Consider the following 14483-nt stretch of genomic DNA (forward strand, 5'->3'; position numbering starts at 1 on the left):
TGGCACTCTACTGAAGGGCTAGAGCTGAGGGGGTTTGATGGAGGATTGCAAGGCCACAGGCTGGTCCAGCTCCGCTCCAAATGCTGTGACTCAGCTCTTCATAACAGAAGCTGGTGGAGCAAGGTTCTCCTTGCTGCAAGCGGTGCCGTCTCAGTCCGGACTTCACCACAAAAACCAAAGTCTTTGACAGGATCTCAGGTCAGCACACAGTTCCCCACACAGCTCCAGGGGAATTTCAGGAAGAAAAGAGGGAGATGGGCATCTTTTACCTCATCTTTTAAATGAACAAATGGACAGAACATTTACCAAACTCCCCATGAACAGAATTATCAATCCTTGTTAACCCCCGAGGAGCTGGTCTGACCTGTAGTGTTCACAGGGAAACTCTGCAGGCCTGGAACAGGGCAGGGCAGAGCTAGGCTAAGGAAAAGGCGGAGAACAATTCAGCCCAGCCCACACCAGAAGGCCAGGCTGGGAGATGTGTCAGCAAAGAAGAGTCACTGGGTGATTTTCAAACCAGACTCACTGGGATGAAACCAAAGATTCGATTTTCATTGTTAAGCTCTGGTGCTGCTCTGCTCTTAAAAAACACCCCAAAAGTGCTTTGGCCAGGATGCTCAGAAGTGATTAGAAAATTCTCAGCCTTCAACAACTCCACAGCAGCTTACAGAAGGCTGAGAGCCACTCTCTGGAAACCAAAGCCATCTGAGATGTCTCCTCTTGGGCACAAAAAAAAAAAAAAAAAAAAAAAAAAAAAAAGTCTCTGAGATCACAAGTTAGTTTCACAATTGTTGGTTCTTTTTTCTCTTCACTAGTATAAGCTTGCCAAGGAATGAAGGATCAACATCCCGCCAGCTGAAGGAGTCTCCTTTGTCCAGCTCCTGCAAAACACAGTCCTCCAGAGACACAGCCCAACTCCCCAGCTGGAGGAACGGCATCCCACAGCCACACTTCAAAACGAAGCAAGAGAGACACCAGCTCCGCAGTACTGTGCATTAAAAACCGAGTCAACAACCAGTGCAAACATATTCTTTAGAAAAAGCCAGTATAAGAATAAGTTAAAACCTATAATGAGCTATAACAAAAGAGTAGGTCTACTGCTTTTCTTCTCCAACAGACATGAGGTAGTTGTGTTGTCAGGGAGGAAAAAATAAAGAGAGAAAGAGAAGTAGTAAAATTCTACTCTATACCACACACTACTCCACTTTATAAAATTAAATAATATAAAGATGTTCCAAGGAAATAAAAATACATGTTGTACATTAAAAGGACAGATGCGTACCTAAAATATTAGGTACAAGAACCTACAAAAAACGAAGTCCAGGTTGGTGAAATGACCCAGACACTGAAGAAGGTTCTATATAGTACAAGTTGTTAGAGGCACTCGTAGAGTGTGTAATAAAAGGCCACTACACCAGCCTGCTAGTAACAGCTCCTGCGGTAGTGCACAAAGAGAGCCTTATAATCCTTTTAACCACGGGAGGGCAGAAAAAGCTGCTGGTTACAGCTCACTGACTTTGTTTGTGTCGGCTTCCACCCTCTTGCGGGACTCCTGACAAAACCCGTCCCAAGGCAGTGAGGCAGCAGGTAGTGCCAAGGCGAAGCATCGCTCGGGGTACGCTGCCTCTTCCCAGCATCAAAAGGTGTCTTGCCAGTCACCTTGAGGACTACAGCGAAGCGACAGCCCCAGTCTAACGCAGAAGGCTCTGTTCTAGCCGTGGTTTCATGTCAGACTTCGGCAGATGGCTCCATCCTGCTCCCACAAACGCCAAGTTATTCCTCGGCTTCCATGGCAAGAAGACGGGCCTTTACCAATCTACCTACTGGCTTCCTGCAGGCAGTAGGTACAGCTGACGGGTCCGAAGCCTGCTCTGGTGAGATCCTGCACCTCTCAGCTCCTGCTGGGCTCAGTGTGTCAAGGGCATGTGGTACCTCACAGCGACAGGCCCTTCCTCGCACTTCTGTCTCTCCCATGATCAAAACCAGATTAGTTCACTCTTTAATGTTTGTGGACCACGTTCTCAGATGCTGAGGATGAACTGGTTAAACCAGAGTTACTACAAAGCGGGACCTCCTCCAGGGCCAGGGAGAGTGACTGGCACTTGACAGGCTGCACATCCGTCCTGCCGTCCTGGACGGAGTCCGAATCTCCGCTCTCCACCGAATTCAGACTTTCCCTGTGCCTGTGGAAGCCATTGGTGAGCCCACAGATGCCAACAGCCTCTGGCTGGTTAGTCTGTCTGTCAGTACCCAGCTCATCCTGGGCCTCACCCCCAGACCTGCCCATGCAGTCCTCCAACACTTGGTGAGCATCCTGCTGGGTGCTGGGAGAGCTGGGAGGAGCTGGCTCTCCGGACAGGAGCTCTTCAGGCTCCTGGTCCTCGGTCTCTGTCTCTTCGCTCTCCAGGGTGTGCAGCTGGGAGTCATAGTGTCGGTCAGAGGCAGAAAAATCAGAATGGACAATGACCTCTGCTTCCACTTGGTGGAGGCTGGCTGGCGGGTGGCTTTTCTTTGCTTCATTCTGTTAGCAAACAGGGGAAAAATAAAAAGAAAAAAAGCAGATAAAGTAAATTAAATTCAGATAATTGAGGCTGTGACCCAACCAAGCACTGAAATGTATTTCTTCTTAATCCTGCAGGGTGCAATGAGATGTCCACGTGCCTCTATTAAGCATTATCTTGATATGTTTCTCAGAGCTGACGTCTTAAGAAGCATCTCAAATCACCTCAGGATCATTATTCCTATTTTACGTTCGGGAAAGCAAGTCTCGAGGGAGTGAAGTGATTTGTCCGCTGGTTCTTGGCAGGCTGGAGCAACTATTCCTCCCAGCCTCTGTCAAAGACCACAATTTTCAAACCTCACAATTTTGAAACCTCACCAGACTGCTTCCATATTAAGAGCCAGATTTCTAAAGGGTGAGCAGGCAGCGCTTTAGGAAACTGCCTTCTGAGGCAGCTCATGCTACAGACCCACAGCGAGATACCGGGGCTCATTTGGCTGCATATCACAAAATGTTTGTTTGTTTGAGCCCTGGTCACCGCTTGCAGAAGTTGGTATCAGCACAAGCACTTGAACTCATCTGTAGTGTTTAAGGGGAGTTCAGGCTCTGGGTCTCCACAAATCCAGCTCACGCAGGGGGTCGGTCTGCTGGATTAATAATTTAACAGAGAAATTATTCTGGAAGCTCACAAAGAGCTCTCTGGGCAATCAGCGCTCGGCTTCTGGGCTGAGCGTCATTTAGGAGCAAGAAGACAATCCAAGTGATACCCCACGTATGATTTGCCCTTTCTGTTGAAGCCAACTTTGTGTGTCATTTACATATTTTAACACTTTTCTCCTTTTGTTGACAAACTCTGATGGGTAAAGCTGGGCTGGAAATGGTAATTGGGCTGTAGAACATTGTCTTAACTCTAAGGCACAATGTTAATTACATCCTGTGTATAATTGATTTTCACACTACTATCTAGGAAGGAAACATAGGTGGTTACTCAGAAGTATTTGCTGGGGGTGGAGGGTGGGGGTGAACTTTTTCAAGGAATAACAAAAGAAATCTTCTGGTACAGAGTCAGTCTGAGCAGGTGTTGTGCTTTGCTGAGACTGAGGCACAGACACTGTGATCCTTGTATGAACCCTTCCGAACGCAGGAGCACAACGCTGCTCGCTCCTGGCCACAGCGAAGACCCAGAGCAGACTGATGGTGACTCGGTCTGGGTCCTCAGGAACCAGAACTGCCACAAATCCAGCTGTCTGACCCCACTGGGCCATCACCGAAAGAACAAACTCACAGCACAGGCCCTCAGGGGGTGGCTGGAGTCAAGGCAGAAGGTCAGGGGAGGCTTTCAGCGATGCTTGATGAAAACAAACAGCTTTTACTCAAATCCCACCAGTCTCATTGGCACACGCTCCTTTACCCAGTAAATGAAAATAAAGCCCACGATCAGCAATCTAAAGCTACCTTAAAGAAAAGAACATTTTCTCCTGTGCTGAAAAAAGGAGGTGGGGAGCATAAATGGAAAAACCACATCAGAACAGCCTAGTCAATAAACCTCTGACGGCACCCACCATCATGGCATCGTAAACCAGAGCCTGTAACAAAAGCTTCTGTCCCGCGCTGGAGGGGAGCTTCAGCGATCCGTTCACAGCAGAGAGAGGCTCTTTTGTGATGGTGTCCCCATATCTGTCTACGCTGTTCGCCCAGGGCTGGCTGGCTGATTTATTCCATGAAGACTGCAGAAGCAAAGCGGGAGGAGAAAAGATGTGGTTATCACTGAGACAGATTCTTATCTTCATAAACCTGAAAGCCTGAAAAAGGGAAGTGCAAGTTGGGAAAATACCACGGCGTTAGAAGACACAAGTTCAATGAGGAAAACACTCTGATGGCATCAAAATAAAAATGCTCGTTGCCACGGACCTGCACAGGCACCCCATTACCACAGCGCTCTGTTACATGGTCTGAGGAAGAGCAAGTGGATGAAAGCTGCCAGAGGGTTTCCAACTGGTCTCATAAGGAGCTTTTCACCAGTTCTCAAATTTTGCGGCCAACAGGTATATCACAGCACAAGACATCATTTCAAAGTCCACCCTGCCAAGCTGCCAACAAGCCGGAGCAGACTGAGCCTACTGCAAAATACTGCCAAGCCAGGAAGGAACCGGGGCCGTGGAAACCTGGAGCTGAATGATTCTGGTGTTTGCTTGGGCACAGGCGATGCTCTGCAGCGTGGAGGACCCTCGCCCCTGCGCTCTGGAAGAGCTGAAGACAATGCTGAACTGCTCACTCAGCGGCACGGATTTCCTGCTCTGAGACAGGGCTTGGGTAAACACTCTGCCATTCCCCATCAACGTAGAGGCACAGAACTGGGGGCCTCATTTTTTTTTATTTTACTTTTTTTTCTACCACAGACCACCAAGCAATTCTTAGCTCTGCTTTAAATCCCCTGGGCAACCAGTGTTACCTTGTTTGTAGATCTAATTAAATTATATGGGCTGAACGCAATTTGTTCTGGGTTCTCTCAGCTTCCCCTTGCAGTAAAGTGTTGAATGCACACCTCTGTGTACGGGAAATGTGTGCCTTTAAGAGCTGAAGTTATTTAACAGTTCAGACTATTAGTTCACAGGCAGAAAAGTATTTTCTTTCCAGGTTTTGATTTTATTGGGCTCTACCTGAGCTCAGCCTTGCTACTGCCTCACATATGTATGTAGGCAGTTAGGGACCACATGAACCACTGGGCTCGTTCCACAGATGTTACATGTTACCTGGGTAGAAGCGAGAGGCCGACACACGGCTGAAGCGAAGAGAAAATCCTGAGCTGACGCAACCGTGAGCGTGTGTGCGCGCGTACAGAATACTGGCGGTGTGAGCACGATGGCTGTGTGGGGTGAGGATACACGGCTCATCTGTTCAAAGCCACTAACCACCTAGTGCTCACTGTCAGGCGGGAGAAACGCAGGTTTCTGCTCTGCATAGGGCCGGATCTATTCCAACAACAGTCAACGTAGCTCGAGTCCAGCCGAGATGGCAAGGAGATTTCTGACATCAGCCTGACCTTGCGTGAGTCATTTGACCTCCTCGTGCCTCGGTCCATCTGGCTGGAAATTAGGTAGAAATACACAACCAGATGTTGTGTGTGAGCCAGGCATTCCTAAGTCAGCTATTTACCAAGAAGCAAATGCTACCTTGTGCTGTCGGTGCTGGCAGAAGGCACATTAAAGCGGTCATGTATGCGCTGAAGGGAGGCCTGAGCCTTCCCGGGTGCTCTCTGTCCACCCTGACCCAAGCGCCAAAGGTGTTCAGTGCCTTGCAGGAGGCAGAGCAGGTCACATCCAGCATCAACCCCAAGTCACAGGGGCTCTGCTGCTGCCTCAGCATCAAACCTTAAGAAAACAGGCAGTAAAAGGCCCCATTTATGTGACAGCACCCTGCAGAACAGTGATGTCCAAACCCCGCACTGCGGAAATCAAGCATTCACTCCTTTAGAAGCGGATGCTGGAGGCAGCGATTTGCCATTTCCTTCTCCGTGATCCTGAACCATATATTCCGAGCCAAGAGCAGTCCCTAATTGCTCTCTTTCTAAGTGGACAATCATTAAACTACGTTTTAATAGCAAGAAATAAACCAAATGATCACACGGAGCTCACAATAAGGAGCATCCCGACGCATGAGTACTCGAGGAACGTGTTCAATTTGCTTCTGCTGCCATCTGAAAGGCTTTCTGCAACTACGGCGCTGACTGATGGCTTCTGCGCCTCTTCCAAGGAACATACGTTACTGAGCAAATACTGCCTGGAAATTTCAGCGTTGAACCTACACAAATATGCACACAAATGTGTGTCCTGTTAGAGATGCTTACACGCATATTTGCCATCAGAAAGATCTGAGCATCGTACGCATACACACACAGGGAGCAAACTTGAAAACCTTCTCGCAGGCGTCTTGTGAATACCAAAAACCGTGGTAAGAAGCAGGCAGCTCTGCTGCAATCCCCGACGGACCATCTGTTAGCGGAAACGTCAATCTGCCGTGTTTACACAGGTTTTGATGACTCTGGGAACAGCCTGTTCAGCTCTGGCTGAAATTGGCTGCAATGAAGAACAAACTTGTTTTGTACCAGTTTGCAACTTTCAACAAACAGAAAAACCCATCAGCCACACAACATGGCCTAGATCCCATGTGCTGTTCAAGCACGTTATGTTTGAGAGGGGAAAAAAATCCCAAACCCTCGTGGGGGTCTTAGTCTCTAAGGCTAGGCAGCCACGATTAACTCCAGGTCTGTTTTCATCGCAGACCTGAAGGTCTGGTGTGCCTGAAAACTTCTTGGCTTTTTTTTAAGCCTGTCTTTTGGTGTAATAAATGATACTTGATCTTTCTATTTGAGGGGGGCTGGTGAATGGCTGAAGGAAGACAAGGAATCATTCTCTTGGTTTTTACAATAGCGTAACGAAGCCAAGGAGTGTCAGTCTAATACTAATTTAAAGGAAAAAATCCCTTTGTTCACTGCAAACACAAGAATGAAAACTAATAAAAACATCTTCCAATAAAAGGTGTTTCCATTACGGCTAAATCCTTATCAAAGCAAACAAGCCTTTTCATTTTAGCCCTTTTATAGAATCTCCCAGCGGTAAAAATGTGCCTGGATCATGTTACCTTTTCAGTGACAAGTCACGATTTCATGCAAATATATGAGCTGAGAATGAACATGTAGGAAATGTTGATCTTGAAACCTTCTCTGTTTTATGAGGATGGTTATTTAAACTAGCTTGAAATCCTGCACGAAACGAGGCTGGGGCTGTTTCAGATGTGCCCGGCTTTTAACAGTGTCATAGTGGAGAGGACTGGTGGCCGCATGGCACCACAGCAGCCAGTGGGAGTGGGAAAGCTCCGTGTCATGCAAACACGCAGAAATCCCTGCCCGCAGCCGTGCCTCCACACACCATGCAACACACCACGGGCCTCTCCCCTGGCAGATAAAGGAATATCTCTGCTGGCTCTCAACGGGAGCACAGCTCGCAGCTAAGACTTTCCAGAAAACACTGGGACTTTTTTTTCCATGTGGAAAAACTACAACAAATGACAAACAACCCCGGTAGATCCAAGTTCCCCACTGCACTGCAGCTTTTGCTCTCCCAGTCACGGGGACGCTTTGTGGAAACACAGTGCCCGTGGGGAGGAGGCCAACAGGGAAGGAGCGGGGCAGCAAGCAAGGAAGGTTCCAGCTTACAAGAAGCACAACATCAAACATTTCCAAGCCAAAACTCTGGGTTTGGCTTCATTCAGTGAAACGCTGGAGTCTTACATGGAAAGCAGATGCTTTTTAACATTCTCCCCCACCCCCTACATTGCTTGGCCAAAAAGCAGCAGTGACAGAGATGTCTGAAGCAGAGCCATTTCATCATCCTCGGTCCATCTGTCAGGGCAAGCAGAACTGCACCACCACAGCCTCTGCGCTACAGTGTCACTTACAAGGCAGGCTACCGAGGGCATCGGTCTGGGGGTCACTTGAAAGGGGAAGAGAGTGAGAGCACAAAATCACTTGTCAGTGTCTTTACAAATCCTCATGTGTGACCTCTGGGAAACACACAGAAAGGAAGGAAAAGGCCCTGCTAAACGGCCGAGCGTTCTCCTGCCTAATGGAGCTGTCACCCACCCAGAGAGACCAAAGCCGACAGCTTGGCTGCCGTGGCACCTTGCTGTCCTGCAAGCAGGGCAGGGTGGCCGGGCAGCTCCGGTGGGCTGGCCAGCAGCACCAAAACTGTCCCAGCTGCCCCTTGCACCATCCTGCACCCCGCCCAGCATTACTTGTAATGGCTCAAGAGGAATCACGGCCCCGCGTTCAAAGGAACTGGTGACCTTGACTTGAAAGCGTCCACAGGGACTTCTCAAAACCCTCGCCCGCGATTCTCTGCAGGAATTAGTTCAAATCTCAGCGCTGTTGAAGTCTTCCTGCTCTTATCTCACTCTTCTCCAGTTCCCACACCTGCAAAGTGACATTCACTCACTTCCGGCTGCTTATGGCACGGGGACAGTCCCTGCTTTGTGTTCGTGCATCTCCTAACACCACGGAGCCTCCCGTCTCCACTGGAACCTTGGGCTGCCATAAGAATAAAACCGGTAAAGAATAACCCATGAAATGCTGAGTAATGAGCCCGCGTGTGACAAGCCTGCATGCATAGGGGCAGCTCTCCTTGTCACTGCTAAGGGCAAGAGCCACCCAGCCAGCACAAGACAGGTTTGGGGAGCATAACTTGGGGACAGAGAACCTAGCAGGCAACTGGAGAAGGTCAGCAAGCCTGGAGCTGCTAGTTCCTTGGCATCGCAGCTGTACAAACCAGCCTACAAACAGCAGCAGCAGCAGCCGCCTCAGAAACTGTCCCAGCCAGCATCCCGAGCTCTGTGGTGACCTGATGTGCTGTTAAATAAAACGGATCCTGGAGACATTTCTCATTCCCTTTCTCTACCGACTAGGACGGCACCTAGAGCACCCTGGGGAGCCTCCCCTTGCCAGACTGGACCAAGGATTTCCTTCCACAAGGGTTTTCTGTTTCCTGTGGCTCTACCACATTCCTTGCCACGGCTTTTCACGACCCCAACCACACGCAGCAGGAGAGAAGAAAGAGAAGGCCACAAAGGCAGCTGGTTGCTGTAGGGTACAAAGCTCCCAGCAACACTGTTCCAGGCGAGGTCCCTGGGGGTTTCTGGCAGCCTAGCTTAACTGGCTGCTGGAAGAAGCTATCTGTGACACAGACGACAACCTGAGGCACCTACAACCTGCTCCCAGGCCTCAGCTAGTAGAGCTTTGCCTACAAGCAAGGAGACGCGCACACTCCCAGCAGACTGATTTGCTGCTGTTGTGGGGACCCAGACGCGTGCACACCAGCCCGGCCAGGCTCATGAGAGCTGCCCAACTCCTCGACCGCCCAGCCAGGTAAAACCCCATGGCCGTCTGGACACTTGGCCTCTTGGCAACGGCAGCATAAAGATGGTTTTGGCCCGAGTCTTTTCACCCTTGATTATACATGTCAGAGCACTGAGACGATGAAAGAGCGCCCAGGGCTGGCTCAGGTGGCACTGCCAGCAGGAACTGGGTAGTCGGGGGAGCAGGGCCTCCTGCGTGGGAGCACATCTCCCTCCAGTGCCCACTCCCAGCAACAACAGCCTGTTGCTCCCGGCCGACACCCGAGCTCTCCTTCCCCTGCCAGGTCATCCTCACCAGTCAGCATGGGTGACAACACTGCTCTCTGGGTGGCTGCGCCTCAGTGATCCCTGCTTCCCTAGCCACATCCATCATGAAAACCCAAGGTCTTTATTCTGCTGGCAAAAATCCTGGTGAAGTTAACTCTCAGTGTCCTTTCCTCACCCAATTACAGAGGCCAGATTCACCCTTCTCCCTGAAGCGCTGATCTCCGAACATAACTTTGCTGCTGGATGCTGCCAGCCTCTGCGACAGATGCTGGGGACCTCAAAGTCTCAGGCCTTGGCTCTGCCCTCTCCAGCCCCTGCCCCATACACCTTAAAATCTTTGTGTAAACCTCTGCAGACAGGATTGCTGCTTTGGAAGAGAGACCTGGATACACTGTCCCCAGAAAGGCCTCCCACCCTGACCTGTCTGCAGGTTAGAAAGAGCTGTAGGAAATTTCTCGTGCTCTTCAGCTTGGGTCCAGACAGACAGCTACATTCCACCGAAAACCATGCTGCCTCGCCTTCGGCTGAGCGCTGATCTGCCGTGGCACTCAGGGATGCCAAGAGCACGGCTTCAGCTCACGGGACTACCAGCAGAAGACGCTGCGTTGCCAAAAGGCCACATGAGCAGCACGGACAGGGCCGGGGTTAGTCAGGTATCCTGAACTCACCTTCCCACCAGCGACACGTGAGCGCATCGTCGATGCAGACGTGAAATCCCATGCGCTCACAATGCATTTGTTTTACTGAACCTCCTAATTACTTTACATGCTCTCCCTGGGCTACAAAGAGAGACATAAACAGATTAACTAAATTAGGCCAATTAAAGGTTCCCTAATGGAATGAAATGTTTCAGGCAAGCTTGAGAGAGGAAATGGGCAGGGAGGAACGAAAGACAGTGCAATGTCAGGCAAGCCACGCAGGGCAGGAAAGAACTACTTCAGAAAATAAGGTTCACAAATAAAACCCAAATTCCCCTCTTGTAGATCTTCAAGGGCGTTCCAGTGAACACGCTATTTACAGACAAAGCTCCTTTCACTCTAAACAGAAGAGTATCTTGGAAGGCAGAACATCTCCTCCAGACATCACACTTTCTCACACCATCTCTACCCCACAGCAGCAGGAACAGCACAGCTTGCTGCAGCAGCGCGTTTGGGAGCTGCTCCTCTGGGATGCGGGGTCACCATCCCAGGAGATGGAAAGGGGTGGGAGATGGCTCGGGGAGCCCAAACTCAGAGCTGACAGCCAAGACTGAGCCAGTCAGTTTTACAGTGAGGGAAATGCACGGCTGCCCTGCACCAGCTGCGGCCGAGACTGCCAGTACTTCACGGAGCCAGGACAGGATCAGACCCTGGCTTCCCAGCAGCGACACACCAAACAAAGGCTCTTGCCTAGGGTGGGAGCCCATCACCACACAAATGGGTCCTTACCTTCCTCTTTCCATGGATGATGTCCTCAGGGAGGCTCGTGTGGATGAGGCTGTGCACTTCCGTCAGTTCTGTGATGTCCCCCAGGGGCACGGGCACATCCTCTGGCAGCGGGGACATGAGGGACTCGAGCTCATGGGAGTCCAAGGTGGCACCAGGAGCTGCCACCCCTTGCCTGCTCCGGTGGTAGTAAGTGTGGTTGCTGGCTGCCTGGGGATCCAGGCCTGGCAGGGCCTCCCTGAGGCAAAACAAGCAACATTTGACATCTCTCACAAGCCTCACTTTCCTCGGTCCCAACAGCTAAAGGCTGCCAGACGAAGTGATCCCCTCTGGGCCACTCAGCCTGTCCTGGTGGAAGCAGCCAGGGTCAAGTTCCCGCGCTGACACTCCTGAGGAAGGGGATCTTCTATCCATGTCCTACTCTAACAGCTTTCACTGCAGCAGTCTCTCCCCAGCTTCATCCCTTCACCCCGTCCAGCCCCTGCCCAGGGCTCCTGTCACCCCTCCTGTCATCTCTGCTTCACAGACAACAGAGAAAAGCTTGGTGTCCACATTAGGATGAGACTTCAGAAGCCGCTTGCTCCTCGTCCTGAGATCTGCTGTCAACTCAAAGCTCTTCTCAACAACTAAGCTGCTTTCCAGTCATGGCCTGTCCAAATGCTTGTGGCTGGACTCAGAGCCCTGGGGCAGCAGAGGGCTTTGGGCTGAGCCCAATCCTCCTTCAACCAGCCTGTCCCTCACCGGGAAGTCTTTCATTGTTTTCCCAGCCGGAAGGTAACAAACCCTTTCCAAACATCCTTAGAGCTGTCCAACAGCAGAAGCAAAATACTGCCCACACTAACAGGCACGGGTAAAACTGCAAATAGTGGTTTTTCCCTTTTCTTGTTTTCTTCTTTTTTTCCTCCTTTCTCTGAAAAACTCCTGTTAGTCTAAGAATGCAAATTAAAGAGAAACGATTGAGAAGATAAATTAGTGCATGTTCCTTGGCCAGCCAGTATTCCCAAGACTCAATCTCTGCATTAATTGATGCTGCACAGCGCATCCCAAACAGCCGAGCTGAACACGGGGAAGCAGCTCGCGGTGTACTGTCTCCTCCCACACCAGCTGCCTTCACCTCCCGCCAAGGCGAGGTGACACCTACCTCTGCTTGCTGTGGCGGAAGCTGGCGCACATGCAGAAGAGAATGCAGAGCAGCCCCAGGCACACTCCCACAATGATCCCCGTGACGGAGTGGATATCCAGAATGTCTAGGAGGGGAAGGACAGATACATCATTTCAGCTGCTAGCAGGAAGATGGTACAAAGAGTCTTAAATTTAGAGAAGCACCAGCTTCACTGAAACCAGTAAGCGATGCCTCTGTCCACATAAAGGAAGAAGATTACTCGGCAGTTGACAGTTTAGAGCAGCTTAAAGCAAACCGGCATCTATTCGCATTCAGTAATTTCACGCTACACAAAAAGGCCGCAAGATGCGGGTTGCATGAGCTGGGGTGGGGAAGAGAGGTGACGGTTGGCTGTGGGATGGGTTCTGGAGCTGCCTGAGGCCTGTGGAGCTGCACATTTGAGGACTCTGCCAAGATCCTCTGCACCCTGTACGGTGACATCAAGCAATTGCTTAGCAAACAGAAATGGAGCCACTGATAAATCACAGTCTTCAGCCACGCAACTCGCTTCCTGCACCAGGACAAAGGGGAAATCCATACCAGACAGCTTCTCCCGGAGGGTGTGCACATCCTTAACGGTTGAGTAGGGACCAGAGCCCACGACTGTCTTTGCTCCCATCTTGAAGAAGTATCTGGTATCACTTTCCAGGCCATGCACTTCAGTGCTGAAGATATTTCCTGATCAAAAACAAGTCAAAAGAGGTTTAAAATGAGCAGTTTCAAGAGTATTCAGAGGCTGCAACAAAGCAGCAGTGGAATTCTGCTGGACCCTCAGAAGTGAGGGAGTTTGTGTCACAAGCTTTAAAAGGTAACTCACACACTTCCTCCGTACTAAGTGAGGCAAAAACCAGGGCAGCAGGACCGACCAACCAGGGCTCTGTAGCTAGGGAAGAAGGCGGGAGGAGGACCTGGTGGGTTCGTCGAGGAAGCTTACCTTCTCGCGTCAGCAAGGTCCACATGTCATCCGGCTGCGTGTTGTTGGCGTTATAGAGGATGAGGTACTCCACGATGATGCCGTTTGGCTCGGCAGGGGGACACCAGTGCACCTGGACAGCGTAGGGGTTGAGCGGGTGCAGCCGCAGGTCAGATGGAGGAGTCGAGGGACCTGGCAGAGATGAGTAAAGATCCAGCATGAACAGCAGAAAAGAGGAGGACAGTGTTCACCCTGCAGGGCACGACTACTTTTGCCTTCCCAAATCCTTCTCAGTGGTGCCACAGCCACGTTTGCAAGCGTGAAACGATGGGCAGTCTGCGTGGCCGGACAGCTCAGTCAGACAAGCCATGGAGAGCGCAGAGAGGAGACTGTTGAGTCCAGTGCAGGGTGAGACTTGACCATCGTGGCCAACCAGCCAAGGGAAACGTGACAGTGCAGATAAAGCCACCCAACTCAGTTTGAGGCTGTGCAACATTGCTCTCATCTTTGAGAGAACACTCCCAGCACACCCTCGCTCCTTGTTGCTTTCTTCTCCATCTTCCCCAAAGCCCTGCTTGCACCACAACAAGACTCAGGACACACGCCATCTCCAGCGGCCATCGCCGCTGCTCTGTGAAGCTGATAGCCAGAGAAGCTGTCCCAGGGTAGTGAGCTAAATGTCGCAGTTTGAAAAGGGGGGCTGTTCCCCACCGAAAGGAAATGCGACGAGATAGTGTGTTGGCTGGGAAGCCAGCCAAAGCTCACACAGAAAACTTTTGATGCTTGTTAGCGGCTTATCAGGACTTTAGTCTTGCAAGATATGAGGCATATCGTTACGGTAATTCGAGGGGTGGGTACCTCGGACCCTCGACCCTTAACACTAACCCACCGCAGCCCCCGGGATCCTCTCTGCCTCCCAGCCTTCACCAGGCCTGAAGCTAAGGGGTGGAGGTCTTGCTGAAAAACCAGGCTGGGTAAAGCACTCTTGTTCGGATAGTGACCCTCAGCACTGGGGAGGACCTGGTGCTTAAGTGGTGCATCATCAGCTCTCTCTCACAAGCAGGATTTCTGTGAAGTCAGAGGCAGCCCCACAGCAACAGCAATCATTGCCTCAATTCTCTTTACATGCTCCTCTCTGTTTACAACGCAGCACTCAGCAGGTACTCAGGGGCATCATTGCTTAGAGGTGATCTGAGACCACAACTCATAGCAGCACATTAGCAGGGATTCGACAGAGATTCAGGGAAAGCCAGGAGAAATCAGGACTCAATTCCCATAAATACTCACGGTCAGGAAGGGTGAACCGCT

At 50.7% G+C, this 14483-nt stretch overlaps 1 protein-coding gene across 1 annotated transcript in view; it reads right to left on the reverse strand.

Annotated features, from left to right (window-relative positions):
* Positions 1 to 1999: 1999 nt before the first annotated feature.
* The window catches only part of IGDCC4 (immunoglobulin superfamily, DCC subclass, member 4), a gene marked incomplete at its 5' end in the record, with an annotated part of 55384 nt that continues 42900 nt past the window's right edge, over positions 2000 to 14483 (reverse strand). The window contains 7 exons of the mRNA XM_010132848.1: positions 2000 to 2521; positions 4063 to 4227; positions 11104 to 11338; positions 12242 to 12347; positions 12803 to 12940; positions 13197 to 13367; positions 14463 to 14483. Coding sequence (XP_010131150.1) covers positions 2000 to 2521; positions 4063 to 4227; positions 11104 to 11338; positions 12242 to 12347; positions 12803 to 12940; positions 13197 to 13367; positions 14463 to 14483 — 1358 coding nt within the window. The remainder of the gene's footprint in view (positions 2522 to 4062; positions 4228 to 11103; positions 11339 to 12241; positions 12348 to 12802; positions 12941 to 13196; positions 13368 to 14462) is intronic.

This window comes from Buceros rhinoceros, unplaced genomic scaffold, assembly GCF_000710305.1.
Source record: "Buceros rhinoceros silvestris isolate BGI_N320 unplaced genomic scaffold, ASM71030v1 scaffold12190, whole genome shotgun sequence".
NCBI classification, from domain to species: domain Eukaryota; kingdom Metazoa; phylum Chordata; class Aves; order Bucerotiformes; family Bucerotidae; genus Buceros; species Buceros rhinoceros.